This window comes from Salarias fasciatus, chromosome 10 (assembly GCF_902148845.1).
Source record: "Salarias fasciatus chromosome 10, fSalaFa1.1, whole genome shotgun sequence".
NCBI classification, from domain to species: domain Eukaryota; kingdom Metazoa; phylum Chordata; class Actinopteri; order Blenniiformes; family Blenniidae; genus Salarias; species Salarias fasciatus.
This window is the reverse complement of record NC_043754.1, coordinates 23916680-23944675: the sequence shown is the minus strand read 5'-3', so window position 1 is coordinate 23944675 and position 27996 is coordinate 23916680. Positions and strand designations below refer to the sequence as shown.

The window sequence follows — 27996 nt, the reverse complement described above, 5'->3', positions numbered from 1 at the left end:
ACGAGGCTCGCTTACATTTTTTTAGGCCATGCAATTGACAAAAGTATAGATCCCCGGCCCAGCACACTGCAAACTACAAAGTTTCCCCAGAGCGTCATAAGAAGGCCAAAACTAGGCCTGACATCCTGTTTTGTTTCCTCACAGCGTCGCTCGTCTCTGTACATACCAGCGTGTGTTTGCATCTTTTCAGTCACAGTTAATGTCAAAGGAGAGCTGACCCGTGGACAAGTTCCTAATAAACACGTTTTCACAGCTACCCTATAAAGAAAGAAACCGTTTCAATGTGGTATTTTTCGATTTTTTTTTTAAAAAAGAAACATTCTTTTTTTTACTGCAGTGTTTATTTGACCTCATTCCTGCACAGTTCTTGGTCAGTGAGAAGAATCTGAGCCTTCAGCTGTTTTTCCGGTGTCAGACACAACTTTACAAGCACAAACTTGCAGCACAGTATGCAAATTGTTCCTCGTGCTTTTTGACCCACAAAAACAGAGGTTTTTCTCAACTGGGTCAGAAAAAAAAACACAACTAATATTTCACATTTTACAGCTTTAAAATGCATCTAAATGTGACACAATGCTGTCGCTTCCAAAAAACTTAAAAAAAAAAAAAAAAAAACTTGCAATCATGTCAGAGTAAAGTTAACTCATTATTTTAAGATTGCAGGAACAACAACAACAAAAAAAAACTAATAATGAAATTTGACTGATAAATTGTTCAAGGTGAATTTTGCTTTGTAGCAGTAGAAAAAGAAAATATATTTCACCATCTCCAAAACTTAGTGACAAAGAAAAGCAAAATAAAGTCAGATTAAGAAACTCTTGAATAAAAACAACGGGTCAGTGCTTTTCATGTTCTCACATAGTGCAGGATGTTGAAGGCCTTTAGGTTTTGTCTCCTGTCATGTCTCCTGAACAGATGTTTCCTTATAAAAGTGAATCGAGATGCTTATCTCCACATGTGCTGCTGAGAGAGATTTATGCTAAATTAAATAAACTTGCACTTCATTATTTCACTGTTAGTCTTGTATTTTTGCCTCGAGGCTTTGATTTGACAGCCTCAGATGTTAAAATTGATCAGACTGCTCAGCAGCTGACAGGATTCACACACAGCTGATGCTGATATTCATATCAACACTTCTTCACCTGCTTTATCTTTGGCTGTCTCACACTGTTTTCTTCATGTTTTTCTGAGTGCACATGTCAATAAACTTGAACTGAAGCCTGGGATGAAGTCAGTCTACATACTTCTTGGTGGCGCCGCTGGTGTTTTTGAAAGGTTTCAGGTGTTTGTTTTTACGAGGTGTGTGTGGACAGCGTGGCCAGACGCCTGCAGAAAAGTGGGATTTCTTGCTTTGCTTTGTCTGCAATTCAAGAGATTAAACAAAAAGAGAGACTCGTGTCGTGTTTTATCCGAGATTCAGCTTCACTGAAAGTGAATTCACTCACAATTTTACTGCCTCCCACAGGTGTAAATCACCTTCCTGACACGTCTCTATATTTGCATACAAGCTGTGATGAGTGAAGAAAAAGGCTTCATGAGAAAAGCCGAGCCGGCCTTGAGTCCAATTCCTCTTAACTTGGATGCAAACCCGCTGCACGTAAAATGTGACATTTTAAACAATAATTCTTCTTTGATCACTTTGTTGGCAGATGCAGAGGAGACTGAAGATTTAGTGTTTTTTAAATCTTTCAAAGAAAATATTGTGCTGGTGGATCAGTGCAACTTCGATGATGGAGTCAAAAATAATCAACTCTGTATTTGAAATGAACCAGTTCGATTAGAGATATTGATTTTTACCAAATAAGGAAAAATTAGAATACATTTCATGCAAAAATGAAAAAAACCTTTATTTAAATTCATTTTAGGCACAGTGAAAATGTGAAGGACCAGTGTTTGTTGCATTTGTGGAGTTCGTCTTTTCTTTCACAAGTGCAAAGAAAATCTTTTATGTTAAAAAAACAAAACCCTTCCACAACAGGACAAATTGCTCAACACTCACTGGTTCCCCACACAGCAGCAGTCAGGCCTGAAGGCAGTAAACCTGTCATGTTCACTTTCACTCACTGTTCTTTCTTCTGCAGTTTAAAATTTATAGCACGTCAGCACTCAAACAAAAGTTTTAATCTTGACAAAAAAAATTCTATTTAAAATATAATATCAAAAAATATTTTTTGATATGAAAAAAACTGCAAAAAAATGTCTACTTCAACTGTTATACATATATTTATATACACATATATATACACACACACACATAATATATATATATATATATATATATATATATATATATATATATATATATATATATATATATATATATACAATGTTTCTTTAGTTCCTCCTCAGTCTTGTCACTCTAGCTTGTGTTTCTGCCTTCATCTCTTCTGATTCCTGCTGCATTTCAAAGAGGTCATTCTGCATGTTTCAGGTTTGCGCTGTGACAGATCAGCTCTCCTATTCGCTGCTCATTTTACGCTCCAATATCTTGAATTCAGACTTGGTCTGTGTCAAACAAAACTGAAGTCAGGTTTCAGCGATCGCAGCTGAAAAATCAACAATTCGAAATCAGCTGTTAGAAATCATGTCATGTTGAAATCTGATGATCAGAGGCTACTGCAGGTGTCTTTTTGGTGAAGCACAGTAAAGTTAGCAAATTCTTTTCAGCTTGTGTAGACGGTTATCCATCTTTCAAACATTAACCACGAGTATGATTTAAAAGATGTTTTTTTCTGATACACCACAAGGTGACTCCCTAACCCTACAGCAGGAGCCCAAATAAGATGAACAACTTAACAGCCTTATTAAGTGATTATTTATATCAGTGTACATTTGCAATTTCTTCAGATATAAGATAGAAAGTTTATCATGAATCCTAATAAATACCTGGTTGGAATCAGCTGTTTTCCATGTGCTCGCTCTCTAAATGCAGTATCCTGTCAGTTAAAGCAGATGATTCCATCAGCACAAACCATTCAGGGGCCAGTTAAAACTTCAGGCTTTGGATAGGTTGTGAAGAAAAAAAAAATACATAAACTTTTCCCATTTTACTGTTCCTACACCGAGATTTCTTAGAAAATATAAAGTGCATTACAAAGAAAACGCAACATTTTTATCATTTGTTACAAGGTTCTGTGGAACAGTCAGTGATGGAATCTCCAGCTACCTGTAATCCAACTTCAACTGTCAGAATTTCTAAAACATTGCTTTGTTTTCTATTTCTCACTTGAATAGAGCCAAAATGCACCAAAAACAAAAAAAAAAAAAAAAAAAGGCTCCATGTGGAGCATTATTCTCCAAGAACCAGAGGAGCCGTTTTTTCCTCCGACAGTCTTGATCATTTCAAGCACAAAGTTACAGTGTAAGAGCCAAGTTTAGGAGAAAACATTTTAAACTAGGAGTTGTGGAATTTATACAATGGGCTTCAGTAAAGTTTTTAATCCATCAGTTAAACCTGGAGAACACCTTTAAGGTCGGGCGATGCGCAGCATTAAAACCCAAACAGTTGTTTTGACACTTTATTCACACTTATAAAGCTTTATACACGAGAAAATCAGCTTGAACTTTGTCTTCTGATCTTTGTCCATCAGGCCTCTGGTCACCTGCTGAAGGAAAAAAAGCTCCATTACATTTGTAAAAATCACTTACAATCACTTGGAATGTAAAACTGTAGCTTCCTGTAACTGTTCGAGTTGCTGTGACTTGTTTTGTTGTGAGTGCTCAAACTAAGATGATCATATTTGTGCATTCAAGCAGATGAAAGTCAGATTTCTTACCACAGACGGCAGCTCGATGAGCGAAGCGCGGCAGAGGCGCCAAAACTCCTCCGTCCGGCTCTGTATGGTGGACAAAGATTCTTAGACTGAAAATATTTCACCTTTAGAAATCCTGTTCCTCAGTCGATATTTCAAGTTCAGAAAACCGAGAGTCACCACTTTACAATCTGCCGGTAATTCCAGCTTTTTCAGTTTAGGTTTCATCACAACAGCAGCAACAAAGGTTTAATAGTAAAGGCTCAAACTTACAAGGTGCGTCTGATGAGCAGGTCACGCCGCAGAGGAACGTCTGCAACAAAAAACAGAGTGAGAACAGAAGGAAACGGATTTAAAAAAAAAAAATCCTGAAAAGCTTGACAAGACTCAGAAAATTGGATCAGAAACAATCGTCAGTTATCGCATCTGACGGCACTTCCTATTCCAAGTTTTCATCATTGTTCTTTGGTCTTTTTCATGTCTGATTTGACTGTCGGTGTCATGCAGCTGTGTAATGACAAATGTCTCATTTAATCAGACTGACTTGTGGACTTTTAGGCTTCTACACGGTTTGTTGGCACATTGACGAGTATTCTTCTAATGGGAGGACTCGAAAAAACAATCTGATGCAAAATTAATGTGCAGTGTTTGTTTTGTTGTGCAAAGACACAAACCCATTTGAGTCAGTTTAAAGAAACGACCCCTGAATTCTCTTACCGGCATCATCTTAACGACAGACCGGCCTGGTGAATCATCACTCAGCAACCGTTATCTGGAAAAATCAGGGAAGTTAATGTTAATACTAATGACATTTCACTTGAAATTGATGCTCAAGTGTCATTTCATATTCAGAAAACCAATAATCAACACTAAACAATCTGCCGGTAATTCCAGCTTTTAGTTTAGGTTTCATCACAACAGAAGCAGTAAACGTAGATCATCGTGAGAGACGAGGCTCACCTGAAGAAAGTGAACCGTCAGATGGTGTGGTACAGAGGAGCACAGCACTGCACAAGGGCTCACACGACCCGTAACTGCAGGAGGAAAAACAGAATGGACTCACTGCAAAATCTGTGTGGATATAAACGAAAGGCAAATACTACAGTTAAGGAAAGTCTAATAGAGTAGGATCAATGAGTTACTTTACCAACCTCAGTCTGGACTTCTAGTCATCTTGGATTGCCTTGCTGTGTTGCCTAAAAAAGAAAGTGAAATTTAAATTTGGCAATAATTCAACAAACTTCGCAGCAGTCGTCATTTACAGCTATGAAGGCTCAGACAAGTGTGTGAGAAACATCGTCAGTTGTCGCATCAGACGGCACTTCCTATACACAGTTTTCATCACTGATCGAGCTGCAAGAAGACATCCCATGGTTTTCGCCCTTACCCACCTCCAAAGGACACAAGCAGCCCGCAGTAGACATGGATCTGTCCATCTGAGACCGAGGCTCCATCTGAGGAGAGAAAAGGACTGGTGATTGATTTTTTTCTTCATAAAAATACGACATGCAGTGAAGAGTGAAGTTGGGATTTACAAGAAATGCCCATTAATAGTTACTATAATTACGCTAAAGCTTATTAGAAAGGAAAGAGACGTAGCGAGGGTGGAGATGACCCTGCACAGGCTGGATCAGAGGATCCAGTCCAAACAGGTCCGTCATGTGCAATTTCTCATTCTATACATGTCATTAGCCAACAAAATATTCGATATTCATCATTCATTCATGAAGTAATATTACATCAGTATTTTTATTTTAATAATCTAGTCTGTCAATTGCACAAGAACGACTTGGCAAAAATCTAAAGAACATGATCATTTACGATTCAATGGACATTAAAAACCCACAATGTGTCAAAAGCGGAGCTACAAACCCCATTAAAAGTCTACAGGTGGTAGTTTTCAGGCAAACATTGCTTCACAACAAAACCAGAAAACATTTTAAGGTCTTTCATGCGTCCTGCCACTCCTTGTTTGCAGGTAATGCTCCCAAAACAACAACTCAATTTGTAACTACTACGGGAATACACAAGTTTCATTTCAAAGTCATGCTTTTTGAGAATATCAGAGGCTACTACTCAGATTATGCGGAACTGAGAAAGTTCAGAACCACGTGTTGGGCCTCCGTGAAGAACCAGAAGCTTCTACTCGAATACCGTAAAATTTCATTCAAAAATGTGCGGACTTCATCAAATACATGCGGCTGAACTTACACGTCATTTTAAAAGTCTTTGTAGTGATATAGCGCCTGTTAAGTACCAGTAAAAGATCACAATTACTCAGTCGACCATAACACGGTAACGGAGGAAGACGAAAGAGCGAAAAGCGCCTTTGAGGAAGTTTATATAGCCTGGCCGGCGCGGAAATATGACGTCATGAATCCGACGTCGACGTAATGACGCACAAGTCATCAGAATATTTCTTTTTTAATCAAATAATCTCTTTACATAATACGTATTTCCATAAATCTGTGTATTTCTTCTTATTATTTAATGTTTGGTTGCATATGAAACGTTTCATCACTGTAACTAACATGGTGATGCATTTATTATCACACAGAAAATTAGAAAAAAAATATTTAGTTCTACACAATTATGAGTAAAACGCTATTATAAGAACATGTTGGACAACTGAGTGGAAACAAACTGTTGTAGTTATGTTTTTGTTTGCTGAGGGAATTATTTCTTCTTCACTTTGTTAGGGATATACTTTAATTAGCACTACTACTATGGAATAATTGTTTTAACTGTATATTAGGCCTTTCCTGAGAGAAGTACACCAAGGTTATAAGATGCTCTGCTAAAGTGTAAACATACCCACACGTTCCGGAGAAACCAACACACACTCACTAGTGTTCCAAAACATACTGGATAAGGATGTCAGCTCTTGGTTGGCAGCTGACATCAATACCAAATTGTCCAATTGCGAACAAAGTCCAGCCTATCTGTCGGGGCCCAGCCCAGAAGAACATGGAATAAAAACTCTGTTTCATCAACAATCAGGATCCTTTCGGGGCGAAATACTTTGTATCTTTCCCTGTAAGGTCCAGCGCTGAGCATTACATCTGGCTATACTTAAATAAATGGTAATAATCTGAAGTCAGTTGTTTTGGCATTCTTTATACCAAGCATAGAATAAGAGAACCGGGTGGAGTCAGTGGGACGGAAGTCCTGGGCTCCAACAACTTCTTCTTTCTTTCATCGAGACTGAGGTCGGAAGGTGGCGCTGTTTGATAACTTACTCATTGTCTCTCCAAACTAAATTCAGGAAAGTCTAATAAATGACAGCCTCTTTGTGTGAGTGCTGTGTGAGAGAAGCCCAGACTGAGCAATCCTCATCACTGGGAGCATTTTACTTCGGATTTCTTTCCTTAGGAAACATTGGATCCACTTCTCATCCCCAGATTGACTTAGTTCACCTGCCTCAGGTAAAGTTGCTGAACTTACTGAAACTTTCTTTTCTGTCTGGAAACAGTTTATTTTTTTGGTGTGCGGATGACTCTTTCCAGTTTTTTTTTTTTTAAATGATATTGAAACTGCACCAGGGGCAAATGTAATTTAGAGTCTAATGTTTAATGCAGAAAGATATTAGCTTTAGTTTTCACTGATCAATTTCTTATTCTGTCAGTTTAAAGGTTTGCATTAGCTCCAATTTCCACAGACAAGCACATTTTTCCTTTACTTTTCTGTATGTACTGCTTATATCTTAATCAATATTTTTCCTTTAATCATGTGTGTTTTCTAGGTGAACCTGCAAGTGTAACGAAAGCTGTGAAAACAGCCATAAAGGAGTCATTTGTGTGATCTTAAAGTGCTTGAAAAGAAGTGTGTGAGGCAGCTTGCAGTTTGTGTGTGTGTTGATAAAGTGCACCAGCATGCTGCCACCTGTGAAGAAGGACCGGGTCATTACTCAGCTCCCACAGGTCAGTGCAGACAGGCAGAACTGGCAGTGCTTCTCCTGGTGATGAGGTTGAGCTCCCTCTGTGTTTGTGTGAGAGTTTCACCATTAAAGCTGTACAGAATTCACACCACAGTTTTGGCATTATTATCTGTTTCTTGATCTTGTGTGCCTCTCTCTTCAGTTTCTAACTGTTTGCTTTCTGCACAGTGTTTCAGTCCAACTGCAGCGTTGCACACTAAAGAGGGTTTCCACCCTCAGGTGAAGGCCGTGTGCCAGGTTCAGAGGGCGAGCTCCATCAGGTAGGACCACCTATCACGGTTAAAACACTCTGTTCCGACTCACTGAAGTGTGTGTTTAAGTGAGTTAAATGAATTAGTTTGGGACGAGTCCTTGAAGTCATGCTGTGTCAGCTGACATTTATCAACCATACACCATACATAACCACATTAAATCAGGCATTTCTTTTCAAACCAGACTGATGTGATCGTTACCTTTTTGTGAAAGTTAAAATCAAGAATTTAGGAAAACCTTTGCTTAAAACAAAGGCTCTAAATGTTTTCCCTACAGTCGAGGCACAAAGGAGTGAGACAGGAAGAGGTGAACCAGTGTAGTCGAGTAGAGGAATCCACTGCATCCTGTACTGTATTTGGAGAGGTTGCCAAGCAAGAAGAAAAGACAGTCACACTCCATCGCAGCCAAACCTGCAATCAACTGAGAAAACTGAATTTGGGATTAACCTAATGTACCCTCCCTGTCAGACATGCTCAGGGAGAACATGCAACCAGCAGACTCATGAGAATTACAAATGTCATATACAAGGGAAATAACAAAATAACACAGCATGAAACAACGATTGCACGCTGGCAGCCGGGACTGAGCGGTGAAACCATAACAACCATTTTTATTACAGCTTCAACATTGCCAAAGTCATCGTGGTGGGAGACGTCGCAGTCGGGAAAACGTGTCTGATCAGCAGGTAAAGAAGCTCTCAGTGACTTGGAACTCAAAGTATCTCTTTAAAATGAAATAAATAAAAAAATACATTCTAACTGTTTTCTTTTATAATTTCTCGTTTCAGGGTTGGGAATTGCTAATAGAGTTTTTCCCAAAAAACTTTATATCAAAATGTTAAGCTCTAGCTGAAATTACATTACAAAACAATATGCATATTTTTTTTAAACAGATTTATAACAGAATTTAAAATCTGCTTGAATCTCATTGCTTTTTGTGAAAAACATCCATTAAATTCTCTGTCTGAGCTTCACAGATTGATGTGATCGACAGGTGCAGCATTGCAATTTAATTGTTCACGTTTCAGTACAGAATGTGTCTTTTCCAACAACAACATGGATGTGCGGCACATTGTAAAATACATTTCTTTATTGTAATATGAACCGAGATAAATCTGCCTTTATAGTGCTAAACATGCTCAGTTTAGTTTGGAATTGAACTGAAACATATATAACGTTTCTTAGGTTGTTGTTTGCTGTGGTGTTGAGTGAAACAAAATGATTTTGAAGGATGTTTGAATATTTTTGGAGCGACCTTGGCTCTGTGGTTTGATTGACTTCCTATAGAAAGGTTGTGGGCTCCAGCCTCCATATCACAGTGTTCTTGTCCTCCTGCATTTCTGCTTCCCTCCAGGTTCTGTAAGGATGCGTTTGACAAGAACTACAAAGCCACCATCGGGGTGGACTTTGAGATGGAGCGTTTTGAAGTGCTCGGCGTTCCCTTCAGTTTACAGCTGTGAGTCGCTTTGGACGTGAAGTTATGAACATTCTGTAGTGACGTCTATGCATAAGAAGAGTTAATCCATTAATGAGTAATGGTTTCAATTCAGAGAGGCTTCATTAGTGCTTCTAAATTCATCTTTCCACATCGAATACATGACTTATTAGTGATAAATAGTAATTGCAGAATCCTGTGGTTGTTTTTAGCATCATCTGTTCTGTGACCGTCAATATTTGGACTAACTGGAAATTGTGAAATAGAGTGGAACCTTTATATTCCTGAACAGTCTCCACTGACAGGATTTGCCTTCTTAGAACCGTAACTTTATAATTAGAAAGCTAAAGAACTCAGCTTTTGGAGTTTGTTAGTGTAATTCTCCAGTCACTGTCAGAATTCACCAGCATGTCAGAAACACACTTTAATATTGAATAACCTGCAGATATTCACTTGTTTTTTTTGACAAATCTACAGCTAAAGATTTAAATAAATCCACATTGCCTGAATACAGTTTTCACAGGAAGGAAGTTTATTAAAATAAAAGCAGTTTAAGCTTGTATTAAAGTAGAATGTGGTGTGTTTGAGGTGGGATACGGCCGGTCAGGAGAGGTTCAAGTGCATCGCATCCACCTATTACAGAGGAGCACAAGGTGAACGCACATCCTCACAAAAATATTATTACACGTCTCACTTTTCATCCTCTTGGATTTTCTCACAAATGAGACTTTTGTTTGTTTTCGACTCGTGTCTTTCAGCCATCATTGTGGTTTTTGACTTGAGCAGTGCGACCTCGTTAACCCACGCCAGGTAGGAAACATCCCGTCAACGTGTCGCTGCGCTGTCAGTATGAAGGCATTAAAGTGTGTGTGCGTGTTTGTGTGTGTGTTTGTGTCTGCAGGCAGTGGCTGGAAGATGCCATGAAGGAGAACGACCCCTCCAGTGTGCTGCTGTTCCTCGTCGGTACCAAGAAGGACCTCGGTGTGGGTGAAATTTATGAAGAATCATTACAGATGAGGACAGATGTCACACATTTTAATGAGTTTTGGTTCATTCATTGAGTTTGAGGCTGGAAATCAAAAGAAATATGCCTTTCATCTTTAATCCCAAACAAGAAGTTTAACGAAAAAATCTTTAACTTTGGAAAATTCAGCTCATTTATTTGATTGTTTGCTTTTAACTTATCTGAACTTGATCTGATAGATTAAATCAGAGCTAAGGCATCAATTTATGTAGAAAACATTCTGAAAAGGCTTCTATCTGTCTGTCTCTGTTCATTTGTTTACTTACATACTTTAGAAACCAAAGTAAAAATTGTGAAAATCTCATTTTGTTTAATCAATCATCCCCTCAAAAATGCTGACTATCATTTAGGAGAAGAAATGCTGTATATTCTTAAATGATGATGCATACATATGATTTAAAATAAACTTTCTCTTCTCCTGACGGATAAATCAGTCGCAGATCTGAACAGTTCATTGTTCGTCTTTGAGTTTTGGACGAGCCTGTTTCCATAGCGACCGTTTCTCTCCTCAGTCCCCCGATCAGCTGGCTCAGGTCGAGCGGGAAGCCATCCGACTCTCCGAGGAAATCAAGGCCGAATACTGGGCCGTGTCTGCAAAGTCAGGTGGGAGATAAATGCTCACCGACTCTGAACGCTCCCGTGTTTAGCTTTATCTCACCAAACTGCTGTGTATGTGTGTGTGTGTGTGTGTGTGTGTGTGTGTGTGTGTGTGTGTGTGTGTGTTCCAGGAGACGGAGTCAGGGACTTCTTCTTCCGTGTGGCGTCTCTGACGTTTGAGGCCAACGTCTTGTCTGAGCTGGAGAAAAGTGGGCCGCGGCACGGCGGGGACATCATCAGTGAGTGGGTTTACTCTGATTACTCTGCCTGTTGGATCTCTGATGTGAGATTCGCTGTTTGTTCATGGAGACAGTCCAAAGGTCCGCCGAGTGGAGGCAAGCCGATCTCGCCTCAGCTTGAGGTGAGCCGGTTTCCTGAGTCTTTGTTGTCTTTGATGACAGGATGAACAGGACTCAGCGGAATGTCTGGCACTGAGTCCTGCATTACGTTGGGATTCCAGCGTGCAGCCGGTGCTGCGATGGCCGCAGCCTGCATGAACGGCAGCAGAGTCCCTCTGTGGAGCCTTTATCCTCCCGCTCTGGGATAATCCAGCAACATTAAATTAGCTCTTTATAGCTCCTGCACTGGTGAACCTTATCCACCGCCCTCATGATTCCTCACATCGGAAAGTCAAAGTCGCGGCGTATTCACGAGTAACAGGAAGAGGTGAAAGTTCAGACTTTGGGAAAAAACACATCTCGTGATGTAGTAACTGCCAATCTTTTAATAAAACAGCGAGATGCGCTTCTACAACCAGGATTGAGAGTGTTGTAGAGTATGAATGAATACAACAGCGAACCTGTCCGTGAAGCTTATTTTGATCAGCAAACAGGTCATGACGATCGCTGAATTTGTTTCTTTCCGTCTGTGTCGTCCGCAGGGATCACGGATCGCGCGGACTCCGACGGGTCCAGCAGGAGATCCGGGTGCTGCTGATCTTCGACTCTATTCTGGGTTTTACTGTGGCAGTGACACAGCGGCGGCGACTCGACGGCAGCTCGGCGTGAACGGGCCTCTTAAAATCAACCTGGAGCAAACCGTGTTTAATTTGTGGCCTTCTGCAAAACGGCCTGAGAAGGAATTAGCTGTAATTGTCAGAGGAGCCTGTAAACAGGCCCATCAGCAGGATGTCCTCTCCGGAATGTTTACTGCTGCGACAAAACAGGCTTTGTGATATGTGTGTGTGCGTGTGTGTGTGTGAGTGTGCGTTTAAGCATTTATGAAGAGAGGAAGATGGTGTTTGACTGCTTTCAGTCCCAGGTTTTACCGACATGTGGGTCCGGCTGAAGAAACGACGTGCCGTCACTTCACATTCTGTCTTGATTTCCTCCCTGGCCTCCTGTCATGTGTCTCTGTTCTGCTAATTTGATGCGTACGCCGGCTCCAGTGACTGCGGTCATACCCATCATGCATCTGCCCCCCCCCCTGCCCCCACCCGCCCCCGCTCTGACACAAGCGTTCCCATGATCTTGAAAAAGGAGGGATTGTTCGCAGTCGGTTACATCCACGGCGAACTGATTTCCTCTCGGTTAAAACGGGAGGAGCGGCGGCGTTTCTTCAAACCGCTCGTCCTCTCCGGTCCCGGACAGACAGCGCCAGACTCTCCGCTGCAGCCTACGTCTGCTTGTTTGCTTGTTTTTGTCATATTTCATATTTTAGGACTGATTAGCAACAGAAAAAGTCTTGAGGTCAAGAGATGAATTTTCCAAGTGTGACTTCTTTTTTTTTCTTTTTTTTTTCTGATGTTTGAGAGTAAATCGTAATGAAAATTATTAGGTGGAGGTTACAACTTTATTAGCTCTATTATACCACACATTTTTAATATTTCATTATGGAATTTATTACAGTTAAAGTTGTAAAATGAACTTGACTCCAAAACCATAAATGTAACCAAAGTTGCAAAACTAGATTATAAAATCGCGTTCGCTTTTAATCTGAAATAATATTAGTGATACTATATTGTGTGAGTTGAATATGCAAAGAGAGTCAGAGAAATACCAATTCAGAGCCACAACACTCACTCCAGACAATTTAAAAGACAGATATCAGCTCAATCGCCAAAGACTTCTAATGGGATCTTCCTCAAAAAAGAAGAAATATTTGGTTACAAACGAGGAGCGCATTCAGGCGCAGTCATTTTTAGCTTTGTGTGATTAGGAGATGAATGTTTTTTGACCCCCCGAGTTGAGAAAAAAATGGTAAAAGCCAAGAAAATACAGTTAATATAATTAATTATCTGCTGCATCAAGAAGTGCAAACATTTCAACTAAAATGTAGATTTTATGCATTTACATGAAGCTACATCTTCATCACACCTGTGCTTCTTTTTTCTACATCACAGCAAACACCAATTATAAAATAAGCATGTTTTTGGTGAGCTGGAAAAAAAACACCTAACTGTATTTCATCACTGACAAAGAACATTTTAAAAGCTCTTTTTTTGACAGTTTTTGGTAAAATGCCAGATTTCCTAATATTTCCACACTATAAGACGTCATTATTGGGTTCAAACAGCAATAAAAAGCATATCTGAAGCATCTGTTGTAGTTGTTGTTGTTGTCTCCATTAGTTACAATGGAATCAGTCTATTAAAATGATGCTGGTTTATTCTGTGTTTATATTCTTATTTTGTTAAAATATATTAATGTATTTGAAATTTTAAAAAAAGCAGCTAAAAAAATGCAGAAAATTCTTCATGTTCTGCTTTAAGTGGAACCTCCATGAATGAAATTAGGAATGCAAACACACACACACACACACGGTTTCCCACAGTAGCACAGAAACCCTTTTTTTCTTACTATGAACACTTTTATTAAAGGGATCACAGGTAGAAAAGGTCATCAGCAGAGTCACACAACACTTCCTCTTCATCATCAACTCCTGCTGACAACCTGGTGAGAGGCGTAAAACCCGCCGCGTCAGAACATGGCGAACATGACGGGATCGTGGTACTCAGCAAAACTGCAGAGAAACGAAGCGTACAGTCAACTTCCAGCACCGCTTTGCTTGTACTGTGGCAAAGACACCAAGCAGAAATTAAACTTTATGCCACACGATGACTTCTTAATATACTTAATCTAATGAAATAACTGCGTGCGGTTCAGGTTTATCATACAGAGTCAGAAATATAAACACAGTGGGGGATCAGTCTGATGGTATCTTCTGTGTTTGGGTGAAACTTCCACTGGAACATTGTAATTTCACGGTTGCGGCTGTGAAAAGTCGATACTGTCTCAGGCTCGTTCAGAGCTCACAGCCTACAAGGCGGCAAACGTCAACGTCGAGGGCGAAATACTCACTGGACTGCAAACATTTCAAGACACGAGAGTCAAATATGAGTAAACTAAAAAGACTCGACCAGCCGCTGATGCGTATTCGCCAGTCAGGTGAAAATAACTCGGGTCAACACAAATATCAACGCTTTTATAAGGTTGAATGCATTTCTTTCACACATGAATTCACCCAAAAATCAAAAATAAAGCAGCGCATTGCTCATGGGCACATGCTCCAGGCCACAGAAGCAACAGGACGTCAGAGGCTATCTACAGGAGCCGACAAACAGTCAGCTGATCATAATACAGCGTGCGGGGGGAATTACAGCAGGAACTGAAGCCTGTCCTTTCATACTGTGTGTGTGTGTGTGTGTGTGTGTGTGTGTGTGTACAGTTAGAGATGTGAAGTACAGTTTAAAAATTCAAACAGAAAAAAAAAGGTCTTTATTCATTCTGCCGCATTTCATACAAAGAAAAATTCACCTTCCTGATTGGTTTGGGGAAGACAAGCTTCCTGGACTGTAACGGAGGAAAGATGACCGGCTCCTCTCTGTCGAACTGAACCCAATCGCATTGGGGGCAAAAAAAAAAGGTAGCAGGACAGCTCGTCAGTCAATGCCTGGGTAGGTCCGTGTCCTGCTAGCGGCCGCCGTCTCACACTCTTTGCACTGCGTTCGGTGCGACACACGCTTTATTGAAACTGTACAGAACACTAAGCTGCTGCGAGTCTGGCAGGAGGAAGGGAGCGAGGATGAGAGCTAAAGGCGGAGACAGAGTGGAGGGAATGCTGGGAGCGATGTGATGGATGGATGGAGGGGGCTTCCACTGATGGTCGGGGGCTGAACGGGTGAGGAGCGACTCGAGAGATGAAACGGAGCACAGGACCGGGGGTGGGGGGGGGGAGTGACGCCCCCCTCTGTGTCCTATCGATCCATCTCATCCAGTAAGGGCGTGGCGTCGCCGGCGATGGACATGGGCGTGCTCTCGATCATGGGGCTGGGGGACGGCCGCGGCGTCATCCTCTGGGCTTTCTTCCGGCCCTCCGCCTCTTTCTCCTTCAGCCACTGTTCGGCCATCTTGCCCCAGTCCACCGCCGAGGAGGAGCTGCCGCTGCTGCTGCTCGGCCTGCAGGAGGCGGAGGGGGAGGAGGGGTTTCATTAGAGACAGGAAACCTGAGGCCTAGCGCCCCCTTGTGGCAGAAAAACTAATTTCACAAATAATGAACTTAAATAGACGATTATCAAACAACTGGATCTGTATTTACTTTGGCTGCTGCTGCTGAGGCGTCCGCCCTCGGGACGAGGTGGAGGAGGACGGCGTGCCGGACGAGTGTCCGTGGTGGCTGCTGTGGTGGCCGTGGTGCGAGACGTGGCCGGCGTGCGCGTGGGCGTGCGAGGACTGCGGGGTGGAGCCGGTGTACTGCGGCGTGCCCAGCGCCTGCTGGCTCGGGGTGGTGTAGGAGTAGCTGGGCGTCATCATGGGCGTGGCTATGGGCTGCTGCGGCGTGGCAAACACCTGTGGAGAGGAGGCGTTCGTGACCGACGGCACCGCAAGACAACCGCGGTCAGTGTGTGTGTGTGTGTGTGTGTGTGTGTGTGTGTGTGAGACGTGGTAATCTGTCCTCACGTGATAAGCAGACGAGCTTCCTCCGCCTCCGCCCGTGCTGCCGCCGTAGCCGTACTGGCTGGAGCCCCACTGCGCCGGGGTGGTGTTGGGGTTCTGACCCTGGCCCGTGACTGCGGCGATGGCGTTGAACATCTGAGAGGTCATGTTGCGCGGGAGGGCGTTGACGGCGCGCGTCAGGTCTGAGGAGGAAGGAGGCAACGACTCATATTTCCTAAAACAAACAAGGAATGTGCTCTGACGGAGTGTGTGCAAAAGAGCCGGGACCAACCTGCTATGTTGATGTTGGCTGGGGTGGCGTTCAAGGAGGCGGGGGTCCTGGTCCGGCTGCTGTTGCTCGGAGTGATGCCTTTGACAGAGGAAAGAAAGTTTATAAGCCACAAGACATCCCAACAGATGTGAAGGAAACGGTAAAGAACGTGTCTCAGGCTGCAGTACCCGGCACCGGCTCTTGGTAGTGGTCCTTAAACCAGCGGAACAATCCGTTAACTGTGGGAAATATCTGGGAGCGGTAGCGGAAACCATCCGGGGTGATGGTCACATACTCAATCCTGGAGAGGAAAGGCATCAGAAAGAAGTACAGAAGCTTAAAACCAGGTTGAATCTGACAGTAAAAGATAGAGCATGTGCGGGGAATGGATTCCATGTGGGGAGTGCAGCTGATGAGAACTGTGTGGACACAAAGCATGCGCCAAACAAAACCACGGCTTCATTCACGAAATTTCACATGTAAAAACAGGGGCATTTGCTGCAGCTGTGGACTCCCGCCTGCCGTCTCACGTGAACGGAACTTTACGACAGGAGTCATAGCGGCGAGAGAGAAAAGCTCACCGAGGTTTCCCGCGGGGCTGGTAGCCCAGGATGAATTTTCCCGGCAGATCTTTACACGCCGAAACAAAGTACGGAATGAAAGTGGGCTTCTCCCTCTTCGTTCTGATCAACATCTCTTCCATTTTCTGCATCAGGAAAGAAGGAACAACGGCAATAAGATGTTTTTCCTTCAGTAACTAGATGCTACGGATACAGTAAAACAGGAGAATGAGTTCACACCTCTTTGCTTCCTCCATTGCAGTCCTGGAAATACTTGTGTCCCAGTAAATCCCGGGCGAAGGAGGCCATGGGCTGAATGTACCGAGCAGTGATTTCATCTAGATCTTCAAACTCCTGCAGGTGAGTTGATAAGATAAAGATGGACCATTTAAAAAAAAAAAAAAAAACAGCAGAGGATCTTGAGGATGATAAAACAGAGACGATGGCTCACTTCATTATTGATCCAGAGTGTGTGTCCCAGGCTGAAGGCGTTCTCTTTGCCTTCTTCCCTCACGTCAACATGCTGGTAGATGCCATCTGCCACCTGAACAACATCAGACATTTTGCATCAAACACTGAACGCTAAAGTTCACTGGTCAGCTCTGACCATCAACCTCACGCCCACAAACACCACAGAGCCTCCTCCTGTTTCTGCTCAGGTTCTCACCTTCCAGGTTACCGTGAGATGGTTCTCTCCTTTACTGCTCGGCCTGATGATCAAGTCTCCCTGGTCGAGGGTCTCCATCATCTTCTCGGCCTGGTTGAAGCTGATGTTGTGGAAGTTCGGGTGGGCGATGACGCGCTTTATATACGCTGGAAAAAACAAATCCAAAAAGGATGTTAGGCTCAATAATAAAATCAGTATTATATTGATAAGATACTGATGGTCTGAGTTCTTTTTCTTGTTCCACCCACGTGTTCGTTGCTGCTTCTTTTTGAACTCCTCCTCCAGTTTCTGATCTTCAGACTCGGTGTCAAAGTCGTAGTAGGTGTCTTTAGGCAGCTTCCACTCATTGTTTTTGTCAGTCAGGTCGGAGGTACGACACGTCAGGTCCACACTGAACTTCTCAATGTCGATTTTCATGATGCGGCAGTGGACGGTCATGCCCACCTGGAAGAGGAAGAGCAGGAGGGGGAGCGTTGAGCATCAGGACACATTGATGCTGTTACAGTAACAGTAAACAGCTCACCTTGACCCTGTCCTCAGGGTGTTTGACCACTTTGTCACTGAGGAACTTGGTGGGAATGAATCCCTGGACACCGTTATCCAGTCTGCTCCTCACGCCAATGGCCTGACCGGGGCAGGAGCCACTGTCGAAGTGGTTCCACACCTGAGTGCAAAAGGTCAGAAAGTCAGATCAGCCTTATCTTTTTCACGCCGAGCTGTCAGAAAACAAGCCAACAAAAACAAAAACAAAAAACCCCATCAGCGTCTGTCTCGTACCTCACTCAGTTCGGGGAAGTTGCCCTGTCGGCAGAAGGGACACTGCCACAAACCCGTGCTGTCGTTCCGGATGGCCTGGTCGTAGGTCTCACCATGAGGGCGCCTGTGAGCGATTCCTGTCACCACACTAGTGATCAGCTTGCCTGAATGAAAAGAGGACAAAACAAAAATACAGCAACAATTATGGGAAGCGTCTGTTTAACATCACTTTCTTACAGTGAATGCCAAAACGCTGGAATCTCCTCTGCATGCTGACGACACATAAGTCAAAACTAAGCCTGCACTCCAGGGTAGTGCATCACTTACCGATATAAAAGGTTTCTGGAGTCTCCTTAGTGAGCAAGTTGAAGACTTCCTCAGTGTTGGGAACTCGGTAGGCCACTCTCAGATCTTTATACCTGCAGCTGAGCTCTGCACGGATGTCATACAAGGTGATTCCTTTGTTGCCGTAACCCTAAACAGACAAAACAAAGAAGAGAACAGGAGTGATGAAACTCTGCAAGAGGGCTGGAACAGCGCTGGGACACCGTCCTGTTTTTTCAGATCAGATCTGAGCCGTTCGCCACAACAAACTGAATGTAACAACGTGAGAAGGTGGAGATGCGTGGGGCTCTCACAACATGCAAAAACGTCTTGGCAGAAGTGGCTATTTTTAAAACTTGCTTTACAGTTCCAAAACTAGATGGTGGGATTATCTTTTTTTTTTTTATGTTCTTCAATTGAAGTTACCACACACACACACACATACACACACACCTGTCTTTCGAGCTCCTCAGCAAAAGCGTCCAGATCCAGATCTTTGAGACGCTCTGGGTTTTCCAGGATCTCCTCCAGAGCGCCGGCTGGGTTGGCGTCCTCAGCAGATTCATCGTACTCAAGGGCGTCCACAGCCATCTTCCGAGCCCACTCGTATGTCTCGGGATGGACGCGGGAACCGTCCAAAACCTCGATATACGAGTCCGTACTGCAAGAGGAGCAAAAAAATTAATTCTTACTGCACTGCAATCGGTAAATATCTTGTTTTAACAATGCTTTATCTACAGCGACCCCAGCATGAGGTACAAACCTGTCCCCGAGTGAGGCTGTGTCAATCTTGATGAAGCCGGCACAGTTGATGAAGACCTTGGGTCCCATGTGACACATTGTGACCAGCTGCGTTCTGTTTTCCAGACGAGTGTTGTTCTGCTTCAGAATCTGCACAAACAAAAGCCCCACAGTGGCTGTAAGGTCACAGGATAAGATCTGATCTCATACACACTTCACATCAGCATCTCAGCTCTGTACCTTGAGCAGGTGAGAGCCCTTCCTCGGTCCCAAACCACACACATACTGGACCAGGCTCTGAGTGTGAGGATGAGCAATGGCTCTGTTTACGTCCACTCCAACCTCATTTACACGGTTGATGAACTCACAGTATAGAGCAGAGAGCAAATCCTCCTTCACCACATGCTCCTGTGAAAGAAGCAAAAACAGGATTTAATTACATGTGTATTAAACAAAATGATGGAATCATCCAGATTTCCCATTTAGTCAGAGATCTCACCTGCAGTGGGTGCAGTTTGAGGCAGAGAATGTCCTCATCGGTGCTACACACTTGGGCATACTCCACCAGGGGGTCCTGGATCTTCCTGGCTATCGATACAGCCTGTCGCAGCAGGGGAGGATAATCCCTGTAATCAACCTGCACAGAAAAAGAGCAGGGCGCCAGGCAAGTGTGAGCAGCGACAGAAAACACTGGTAACACCTCAGAGACAACAGCAAAACCTCCGGCATTACCAGACGACTGATGAGTGTGTTAAGTGTTCACCTCAGACTTCCTGCTGTTCATGTACAGCGTGGCCAGTTCGTTGTCAATGAGCTCGACGCCGACGGCAGGAAGAGAGGACTCCTGCTCCAGCTCGCTGATGGTCCTCTTGATGTCCTCCATGATCATTTGAGCATCACTGCAAACACACATTAACATCAGCTTGTTTAAGACTTGCTGTGAGAAAGTCTATGCAGTTCAGTGTCTCACACAGATGGAAATCAGTTTCTTACCGGTTTTCTCCAGCGACAGCCACAACATGAGGTTTCTTACTGGAGAGAAACTTCTTGAGATTTTCAATATCATTGGCCTGAGGATGTCCAACACAAAGGAGAAAACATAAGAGCAACACATTCAGTAGCAAGACTTTCAATGCTTCAGATGCATCGCCTAACAGAAAAGTGCCAGAGTTACAGTCTCGTCTTCTACCTTCTTTGTTCTCTCGTCCTCCCTGAAGGCATTCCGCCTCTTCAGAAAGTAGGGCAGACGAAGGAAATCCACCACTTCTCCTTCGCCGTTGATCAAAGCACAGAAAACGGGCGTATCTCTGACAGAGGAAAGTTTGAAAATAGTAAACTTGCGAGAACACATTATGTGCAAACATGATTTAACAGTTAAAACTGCAGTGTATCTCACAGTGCACGTGCTCTGCAATTGTTTGCATCACTTCTTTAATTTAATGATTTCAAAAAATGCATCGTGGGACACACACCTGCTTGGTGCGTAGGCTACGCCAAGCACACGGATGCCTTTTCCTTGATTTTCATCCATAAGATCATCGTCTTCCTCCACCTGCTGATCGGGCCTGTAGGGAGCCACCTTCAGCCAGTTATACAAGCGTCGACAGCAGGACTTCAGGAGGAAACAGAGAAATATGGTTTATTATGAGTTTCCCAGTTAGAAATATGACAGATCATACACAGTGCTTGCTGACAATAATGAGAATTCTCACAATATTTAAGGGTGGAAACAAATGCAGATTAATTACCCTGACAATGCTCTCTTTGGCCTCAGCAACCAGTTTGCTTTTCAGCTCCTTGGCCATCTGAGGGTAGAGGAACTGATTGAGGGCTCTTTCTATGGCCAAAGTTCGCTGTCGGTTCCACTCCTGCACTTGGTGACTGAACTCATCTCTGTAGTAGAACTGCTTGATCTCGTCGAAATACGTCTGGTCCCCAGCGTACCTGTGCACAAGCCACATTTCAATGCAAAGGACAGGAGCCAGAATAGGAAATAAAGTCCATATTGTGATTTTCAACTGCCAGGAACATAGAGTAGAAATATAGCTGTGCCTTAAAAAAAAAAATAAAAAAAAATAAAAGGGAACTCGTCAACATCCAAGCTGTTTTTCTACACTGAACCCAGAAAACAAGGTGTGTGTACTGACCCTTTCACTCCGATGAGGTCTATACAGATCTCAATGGAAAGCAGCCCCTCGTCCTCAGCCAAACACATCTTCAAGAACTGATCGCCGTTCAGCTCTTTCACTGGTTTATTCTTGAGATACTTGAAGGAGTAAGCAAAATGAGCCTCGTCTACCTCCTGTGAGAAGCAGGAAAGTGGGACAACAATATTCAGATGGGTAGCTCCCTTGGAATTCAGCTGACAATAATATTAACTGTTGTCGACTCTGCAGCTGAACAGGCTCGTACCTTCTTGCCCTTCTTCGTTGGTTTGATGTTGATCTTTGCTCTCTCTTGGAAGGTCTGTCGGAGCACGTGTCTGACCAGAGGCTCGCGGGCAATCTGCATGGCGACCATGTAGCGGGTACCTTCCAGGACGGCCTCGGGGGTGGAGAACTGACTGCAAACGTAGTCTTTGGCCAGCTCCACCGGCTCGGCCGGGAACTGCTCCGTCTCGTGACGCTGGTAGCTGTCTCTCAGATTCTCTCCAAACTGCTCTGGAGTTAATCCAAACTTTTTAGCCAAGCCATCTGTACCAAAGACGACACGACAAGAAGTCATGGAGCAGCGGTACTTAAACACATGATATACAGGATACCAAATGAAGAAAACGTGACTAACCCAGTCCAACGCTCTGACAGATACTGTACATATCCCGACGGGAGGCCAACTTGAGGTCAGGACCTTTGGGATCCTCTTCCTCCTCCACCTCCAGCTCCTCCTCTTCACCTAAAGAGGCAGTTGTTCAGTGAATTGTCAACACAGGTGAAACATAATATAAGAGAGAAAGTTTCTTTCTTTGAACATCTCAGCCACATCAATCTTACCGTCTTCAGACACTTCTTTGATCTTTCTGAGCCTTTTCTTGTTGGCTTTGGCAGCATTCTGCATCTTAGGAATGTCACGGCCATAGTAGAGCAAAAAGTGATTGTACACATCACTGAGCTCTTCGAGTGTCTGCACGTCTTTCAGCCTTAAGAAGAAAACGAAACAGATTGACATTTAATCCAGTTGTTATTTTCTTCATGCAGTCTCGTTGAAACACCCTGTAAGAGAGACTCTCTTCCCCAGCTTGAGGACTCCAGCGTTACCGCACCTCTCCATGTCAGCAGTGTCCAGAGGACGGATGCCGTCGGCTAAAGGCTTGTCTGGGTCGGCCGAGATCTGCTCGAACTGGAAGGACTGCATCTTCTGAAACAGACGGGTCAGATTCCGCTTCCTGGTCTTCAGCTGAGTCCACTGTGGGGTGAAGGGTGGAACATTCAGGGAAAATACAGCAGGTCAACCATGAGCGCAAAAGAAAGTGAAGTGATTCCAGTGGTGACAGAACGCGGGAATACCTTCTCATCCCATTGCCACACTTTCCACAAATCATTGATATTTAGCTCCGGTTCAACATATTCCTTCCTGTAGAAAGCAATGAAAGGAACCTGGAAAAAAGACAACAGTTCTTTACAGCGGCATCACTATGTCGCCTTACAATAAAGACACAAAAACAAAAAACAAAAAACAAAACAAAACTGTATGAGGATGGCAAATGGAAAAGAAAAGCGGGTGACTGTACCTCAAACTGCTGATTCCTCATGAAGTTGAGAGCCTCTTTGATTTTGGCAATAGTGCTGGGACCCTTTCTGCTGAAGTTGGTGGTTGATCCCCTGTCAAGGTAATCTGTGCTCTCCTGTTCACGGCACACAACAAAATATCACGTTTTTATAATACTGAAAAAACAAAATTCCTCTCACAAAAATGAATTACTTCCACATATAGGAACTGAAATGAAAAGCTGGTATGCATTTTTACAGAATACCTAAAGCAAAAGAGCAAAACCTGTACCTGCATAGAAATGGTGAGAGTGGAGAAGCCGTGTCTGTAGATCCACTCTGCCTCCTCCTCCAGTTCATCATCCTCAGCAGGTTTGACGGGGATGGATCGTAACTGCCGGACAGAACACAAACATAATCAGTGGCGAGTGGGCACTCAAAACGAAATAAACCTGTTCAGAAGGACCAGCTGGGGAAGCAGACCTGGAAGCGCTCGGGCATGTCTGTGGAGCGGATCTCGTTGTCCTGGTCGGTCATGTGGCTGCTTTCCAGCTCACTGGGCTCATAGATCTCAAAGATGCTCTTCCTCCCCTGCCTCCTCTTTGTTTGTTTCTTGGGTCTGTCCCAGCCCTCTTCATCTTGATCTTCCTCCTCCTCCTCGCCCTGATCATACGCATCTGCGTCAAAGTCGGCAAAGTCGAAATCGCCGCCGAAAATCTCCTGAGCCTCTTGCAGAGCTCTGTGAAAACAGAAACCCAGATCAGAGTAAATGTCTGATTGTCCCAATAAATGTTGTGAACCAATGTCTACTGGCTTAGCAGAAACAAATACAACACTCACGCATCGGTGTAGCCTGAGAACTTTTTGCGATTCTTTTTAGTGATGGGCTGGCCGTCATCATCGACAATAAAATCATCGATATCTGTAGAACAAAACAAAACAAAAAAAAATCAAGAGTTAAACAACCCAACACATTACACAACTGTTTACATTCTGTTCCTTATGTTTTCAGCGGATATGAAAACTCGTGTCGTCAAACCTGACTCCTCGTCCTCTCCTTCTTCGTCATCATCGGCTTGTCTGAGGGGCTCGTCAACAGCTTCGCCTTCCTCCAGCTCTCCCTCAGCATCGCCATGGAAAATCTCATCTGCGATTAAGTCTTTCTCATCGTCGTCCTCCTCGTCATCATCCAGCATTTTTACACGGTCGTATTTCTTCTTCTGTGAGACAAGACAGACACAGCATATAAATCCTACACTGGAACTTCCTCGATGAGATAGTGAGAAAAGAACTGTTCTTACCCTTCTTTTCACTTTGACACCCAGGTTTTCCTCAATGAGGTCAAGATCGTCGTCATCCAGGGTGTCGTCATAAACTGTCAGTCACAGAAAACTATGTTAGATATGTTAGAAATCTGTAAGTGATAATCACTACTGAAGGATCAAACAAAAAGGATTCTGTTTTTTTTTTTTTTAATTCTACAGCATCAATCTGCATTGCTGTTAAAGGCAAATGTTATTAATCATGCTGAAAGAACAAAAAAACTGAGGGAAGATTAAAGCATTGCACCAGCAGAGAGTTAAAATTAAACAGCATCTGTCCAGGTTAATCCAACCAATATGTGAGCGCATCTGTCTCTACAGCATACTGGGGTGAAGGTGGAGGAAGCCACTTGTTGTTGCATTTTGCCAACAGATTCTATGAATATGTTAATAGCCTGTCCTGATTATTCAGAAACAGAGCTACTCTCACTTTAAAATGCAACTTCTAGAAAAGACACAAAAATAATGACACAGAATTATAAAAATGCACCTTACAAACAAATCTGCTATGAATCTGAAAAAACAAAATGTTCTGCTTGAAACATTTTAAGGCTAAATACAAAATCTGAGTTTTCTGATGAGAAAACTGTCAGACACTTTTTCTAAATCACCTCAAAGCCAAGTCAGAATATGTACTGAAAAGCAGATTACACATCAACATAACAGCAATCGGGCTGTTTCTTTATCTGTCCAAGCAAAATGACAAAGTTATTTGACAAATGTGCTGCCGCAGATCACATAGGGCCTGAGAGAAGAGGTCAAGTTCAATTAAATATCCACATACAAAAACTATACAATGCAGAACTTTTGCACAAACGAAAAATCAGACTCATACTCCAAGTTTTCCGCATACAGATTGATTATTTCGGCTACCTGTGCTACTTAAGGACAAGAGAGGTGTGTTACAAACTGATGGAACATCATTGCTTTTCCTTATTGATTAGGCAGCAACACACACACACACACACACACACACACACACACACAACTGTACAATACTGTGTGCGTGTTTTAAAATATTGTACTTACAAGCAGAATATCCAAACTTACCACGCTTTTTACGCCTGTGCTTCACCTCGTCCTCTGAGTCACTCCCTTTAGGACTCGCAGCTGCTTCTTCCTCTTCCTCCTCATCCCCATCGTCGATGAGCCCTCGTAAATTTCCTTGCTCATCCTGATCCTCGGTGTTTTCCTCTTCCTCCTCATCTGTTGAAACATGACAATGAGCAGCTGGCACACAAAATGACCATTAAAAATACACAGCCAGAGCAGAACGTACCATCCTCCTCCATAAACCTCTGGGTTTTCTTTGGTTTTAGGTCTTTCTCTTCAAACTCCTCTTCTGACTCCTCTGCTTCGCTCTCAATGAAGTCAGACATGATTGCTGCTCCTGAGGAAAATCCAAGATATCAACATAAAACCGTACCGCAAACACAATTTTTCTGTGTAATGTTCAGCTTAACATACAACTCTATTCCTAAATCCTAATATTTTCAAATGGTTAACTTTTAAACATTAACAGTTGGATGCAGGAGCTCATAAAAAAATACGGTTAACAGGATGCTTTGTAGTCAGTACAGTTTTCAGACTGTTACTGTAACATGGTTCAGATTCAGATCATCTTCAGACTGAAACTGTGAGACATATTTAGCTGAAATGTAATGTCTTTTCTGCTAAAATAAGAATATTGACCAACTCAGTTAATTCATGAATTAACAGCTCCCCTGTGTAAGTACTGAACACCAAGGAGAGGGAATTACACAACAGAGACTGAGTAATTATTGAGTTACTCAAACAACGAGCAATGGTTGAAGGCACAGTAGATCTATGCTTGTAACTGACAAACGAAAATGCAGACTGCTATGTCATAAAGCCGTTTGTTTACCGGCGATGTCAAGAAAGCACTGTCGCAATGCGCATACACCACCAACAAAGATGGCCTAGGTAACACTCCCTCCATTCAACCTAACCCAAATTAATTAAACTGAATGTATATATTTGTGGTATTCGATGTACTGAAAACGTTCAAAATCACCTGTTTATTGGAATTCCGTCCCAAAAACTCGAGCTAACGAGTTAGCCACCAACGAAGCTATTATCCATCTAACCAATGCTAATTAGCATCTTTTCAGCAAGACCCTGACATTTACATTTCAGTCTTTATTAGAAATACTTAATACACAAAATGAATTTAGCGGGTACATCGACTAACAGAATACAACCTAAACCACTGCTACAGAGATTACACCGAGGCCTTCAGACCTCCTTCGGAGTCGGGCTAGTTAACACTTTAGCACGTCGGCTAGCCTCAACATTAGCCTGGAACGTGAGCCAGTGTAAGCTCTCAGCAGCGCAGTGAAGCCTTCAGGTCCCGGAGGACCGCGAGTGAGAGAGGACTTACACGTCTCAGTTGGGCGGTGTAGTCCGAATATGTTTGTGAGATAAATAGTGCTATGTTGTGTTTTTGTGTTTCGAAGCTCGCACTGGGAAAAAAGATGGCCGCGCAGGAGCAGTGTGACGACACTTCCGCTATGCAGTGACGGTACTTCCTGTTAAGAAGAGCGTTGAGGTGCGCTCCCTGCTGGTGGCCAAGTGGAGGTGCACCCCTGCTGTTCCATGAACCACAACTAAACTAAACACTGTTCAAGCTGTCGAGGTAGTCCATCGTTGTACAAGAGAACAGATATTTTAGATCTTTTTTGTTATGAAGTTCCTTCAACTTTTAAAAAAAAATAATTGTACAGAGTGTGGTGGTAGATAGCTGATGTTTACAGTGGTAAAGACTTGTGCCCTTTCAAAAAATACAATCTCTGAACTCCATGCACGAACCACACAGTATTTCCAAAATGCGCCAAATCATCAATTGGGGCTTGAACCTGCTTCACAGATTAAAGATTTGATTTTGTTTGGTCATCTCAAAACAAGTATATCATGCCAGGTGTGTTAGTCACCCTGCTCAACACATATTTTTACTGTCAATCGTGGGCCCATGTCCATATCCAGCAGGGGTCTCAAACTGAAAATAAAAATGAGCTCTTTTATTTCAGATAATGTCCAATAATGATAATGCAAAATGACAATCACATTTTACAGATCTTTTATCTATCTGCTCAAACATGCATGCTCATATTTTCTTCAACCAAATAAAAAAGTATGCATATTCGAATTTGACTGAAAAAAAAAGAAAACCGTCTACCTATAACTTAACTACTTTTCCTTCTTCTGTCATTGCTTGGTTTTGTTTTACTATTTGCATGATTTGCATCTTTTTGAAATTAAGTGAGTTTCAGACACATGATCTACACTGTCTTTTGTGTGGATATTGGTTCCCACATGTTTCTGTATTCTATGTGAATAGACTGTGTGTCACACTGAAAGTCAATGTTAAATTTATTGTCATTAAACTCAAAGTATATTTTTTCATTTGGTATAAAACTAACATGGATATCAATTTTTGTGAAAGTAGACTCTACTTTTAGGGATATTGCTTCTCAGAACATGAACAAGGGCAACAGTATCTTTCACCTTTTCCTGCAAGTTCTTTTTTCTTTTAATGGAGAAAGGACAACAGTGATGTCTGTCAAGTCAAGCTCTTAAGAGATCTCTGGTTCTGAGTTGGACCGCCGTCTGGATGGTTGAAGAGGGTCATCTGTTTGATTGACCATGTGCAGCCGAGCCTTTAAAAAGGATGTACGCCCTCAGTGCAGGACGGGCATGGCATTGCAAGTGTGAGAAACTGCTACAGCTGAACACAGGCACTGGTTTAGTGAAAGTCTTAGAC

General features: G+C 42.9%; 2 protein-coding genes and 4 non-coding genes across 6 annotated transcripts; 1 reads left to right on the top strand and 5 right to left on the bottom strand.

Moving 5' to 3' along the window:
- Positions 1-3911: 3911 nt before the first annotated feature.
- LOC115396099 (small nucleolar RNA SNORD65) lies at positions 3912-3985 on the bottom strand. Its single transcript, XR_003932355.1, has one exon. It is a non-coding gene; the product is annotated as a small nucleolar RNA SNORD65 (small nucleolar RNA).
- A 152-nt stretch (positions 3986-4137) lies between these two features.
- On the bottom strand, positions 4138-4215 carry LOC115396097 (small nucleolar RNA SNORD49). Its single transcript, XR_003932353.1, has one exon. It is a non-coding gene; the product is annotated as a small nucleolar RNA SNORD49 (small nucleolar RNA).
- A 383-nt stretch (positions 4216-4598) lies between these two features.
- On the bottom strand, positions 4599-4670 carry LOC115396100 (small nucleolar RNA SNORD65). Its single transcript, XR_003932356.1, has one exon. It is a non-coding gene; the product is annotated as a small nucleolar RNA SNORD65 (small nucleolar RNA).
- A 354-nt stretch (positions 4671-5024) lies between these two features.
- On the bottom strand, positions 5025-5101 carry LOC115396098 (small nucleolar RNA SNORD49). The gene has a single exon (XR_003932354.1). It is a non-coding gene; the product is annotated as a small nucleolar RNA SNORD49 (small nucleolar RNA).
- Positions 5102-7604: 2503 nt separating this feature from the next.
- On the top strand, positions 7605-12003 carry LOC115394996 (ras-related protein Rab-34-like). The gene is made up of 11 exons (XM_030100336.1): positions 7605-7672; positions 7858-7949; positions 8561-8626; positions 9295-9396; positions 9964-10028; positions 10134-10185; positions 10277-10358; positions 10912-11002; positions 11128-11235; positions 11306-11357; positions 11877-12003. The coding sequence occupies exons 1-11, from the start codon at positions 7625-7627 to the stop codon at positions 12001-12003; spliced, it is 885 nt and encodes a 294-aa protein (XP_029956196.1). The 5' UTR covers positions 7605-7624.
- A 2035-nt stretch (positions 12004-14038) lies between these two features.
- Positions 14039-26737, bottom strand: supt6h (SPT6 homolog, histone chaperone and transcription elongation factor). The gene is made up of 37 exons (XM_030100544.1): positions 26617-26737; positions 25495-25605; positions 25266-25421; positions 24195-24268; positions 23933-24113; positions 23734-23815; positions 23377-23632; positions 23186-23287; positions 22917-23030; positions 22693-22782; positions 22449-22591; positions 22180-22325; positions 21974-22081; positions 21602-21882; positions 21337-21491; positions 20938-21133; positions 20662-20801; positions 20379-20496; positions 20183-20259; positions 19953-20088; positions 19689-19826; positions 19430-19597; positions 19212-19339; positions 18902-19109; positions 18452-18599; positions 18146-18288; positions 17892-18032; positions 17617-17812; positions 17369-17514; positions 17153-17245; positions 16942-17055; positions 16723-16847; positions 16330-16442; positions 16163-16240; positions 15895-16073; positions 15533-15783; positions 14039-15393 (listed from the first exon to the last, which is right to left on the bottom strand). The coding sequence occupies exons 2-37, from the start codon at positions 25592-25594 to the stop codon at positions 15192-15194; spliced, it is 5226 nt and encodes a 1741-aa protein (XP_029956404.1). The 5' UTR covers positions 25595-25605; positions 26617-26737; the 3' UTR covers positions 14039-15191.
- Between the last annotated feature and the right edge of the window lie 1259 nt (positions 26738-27996).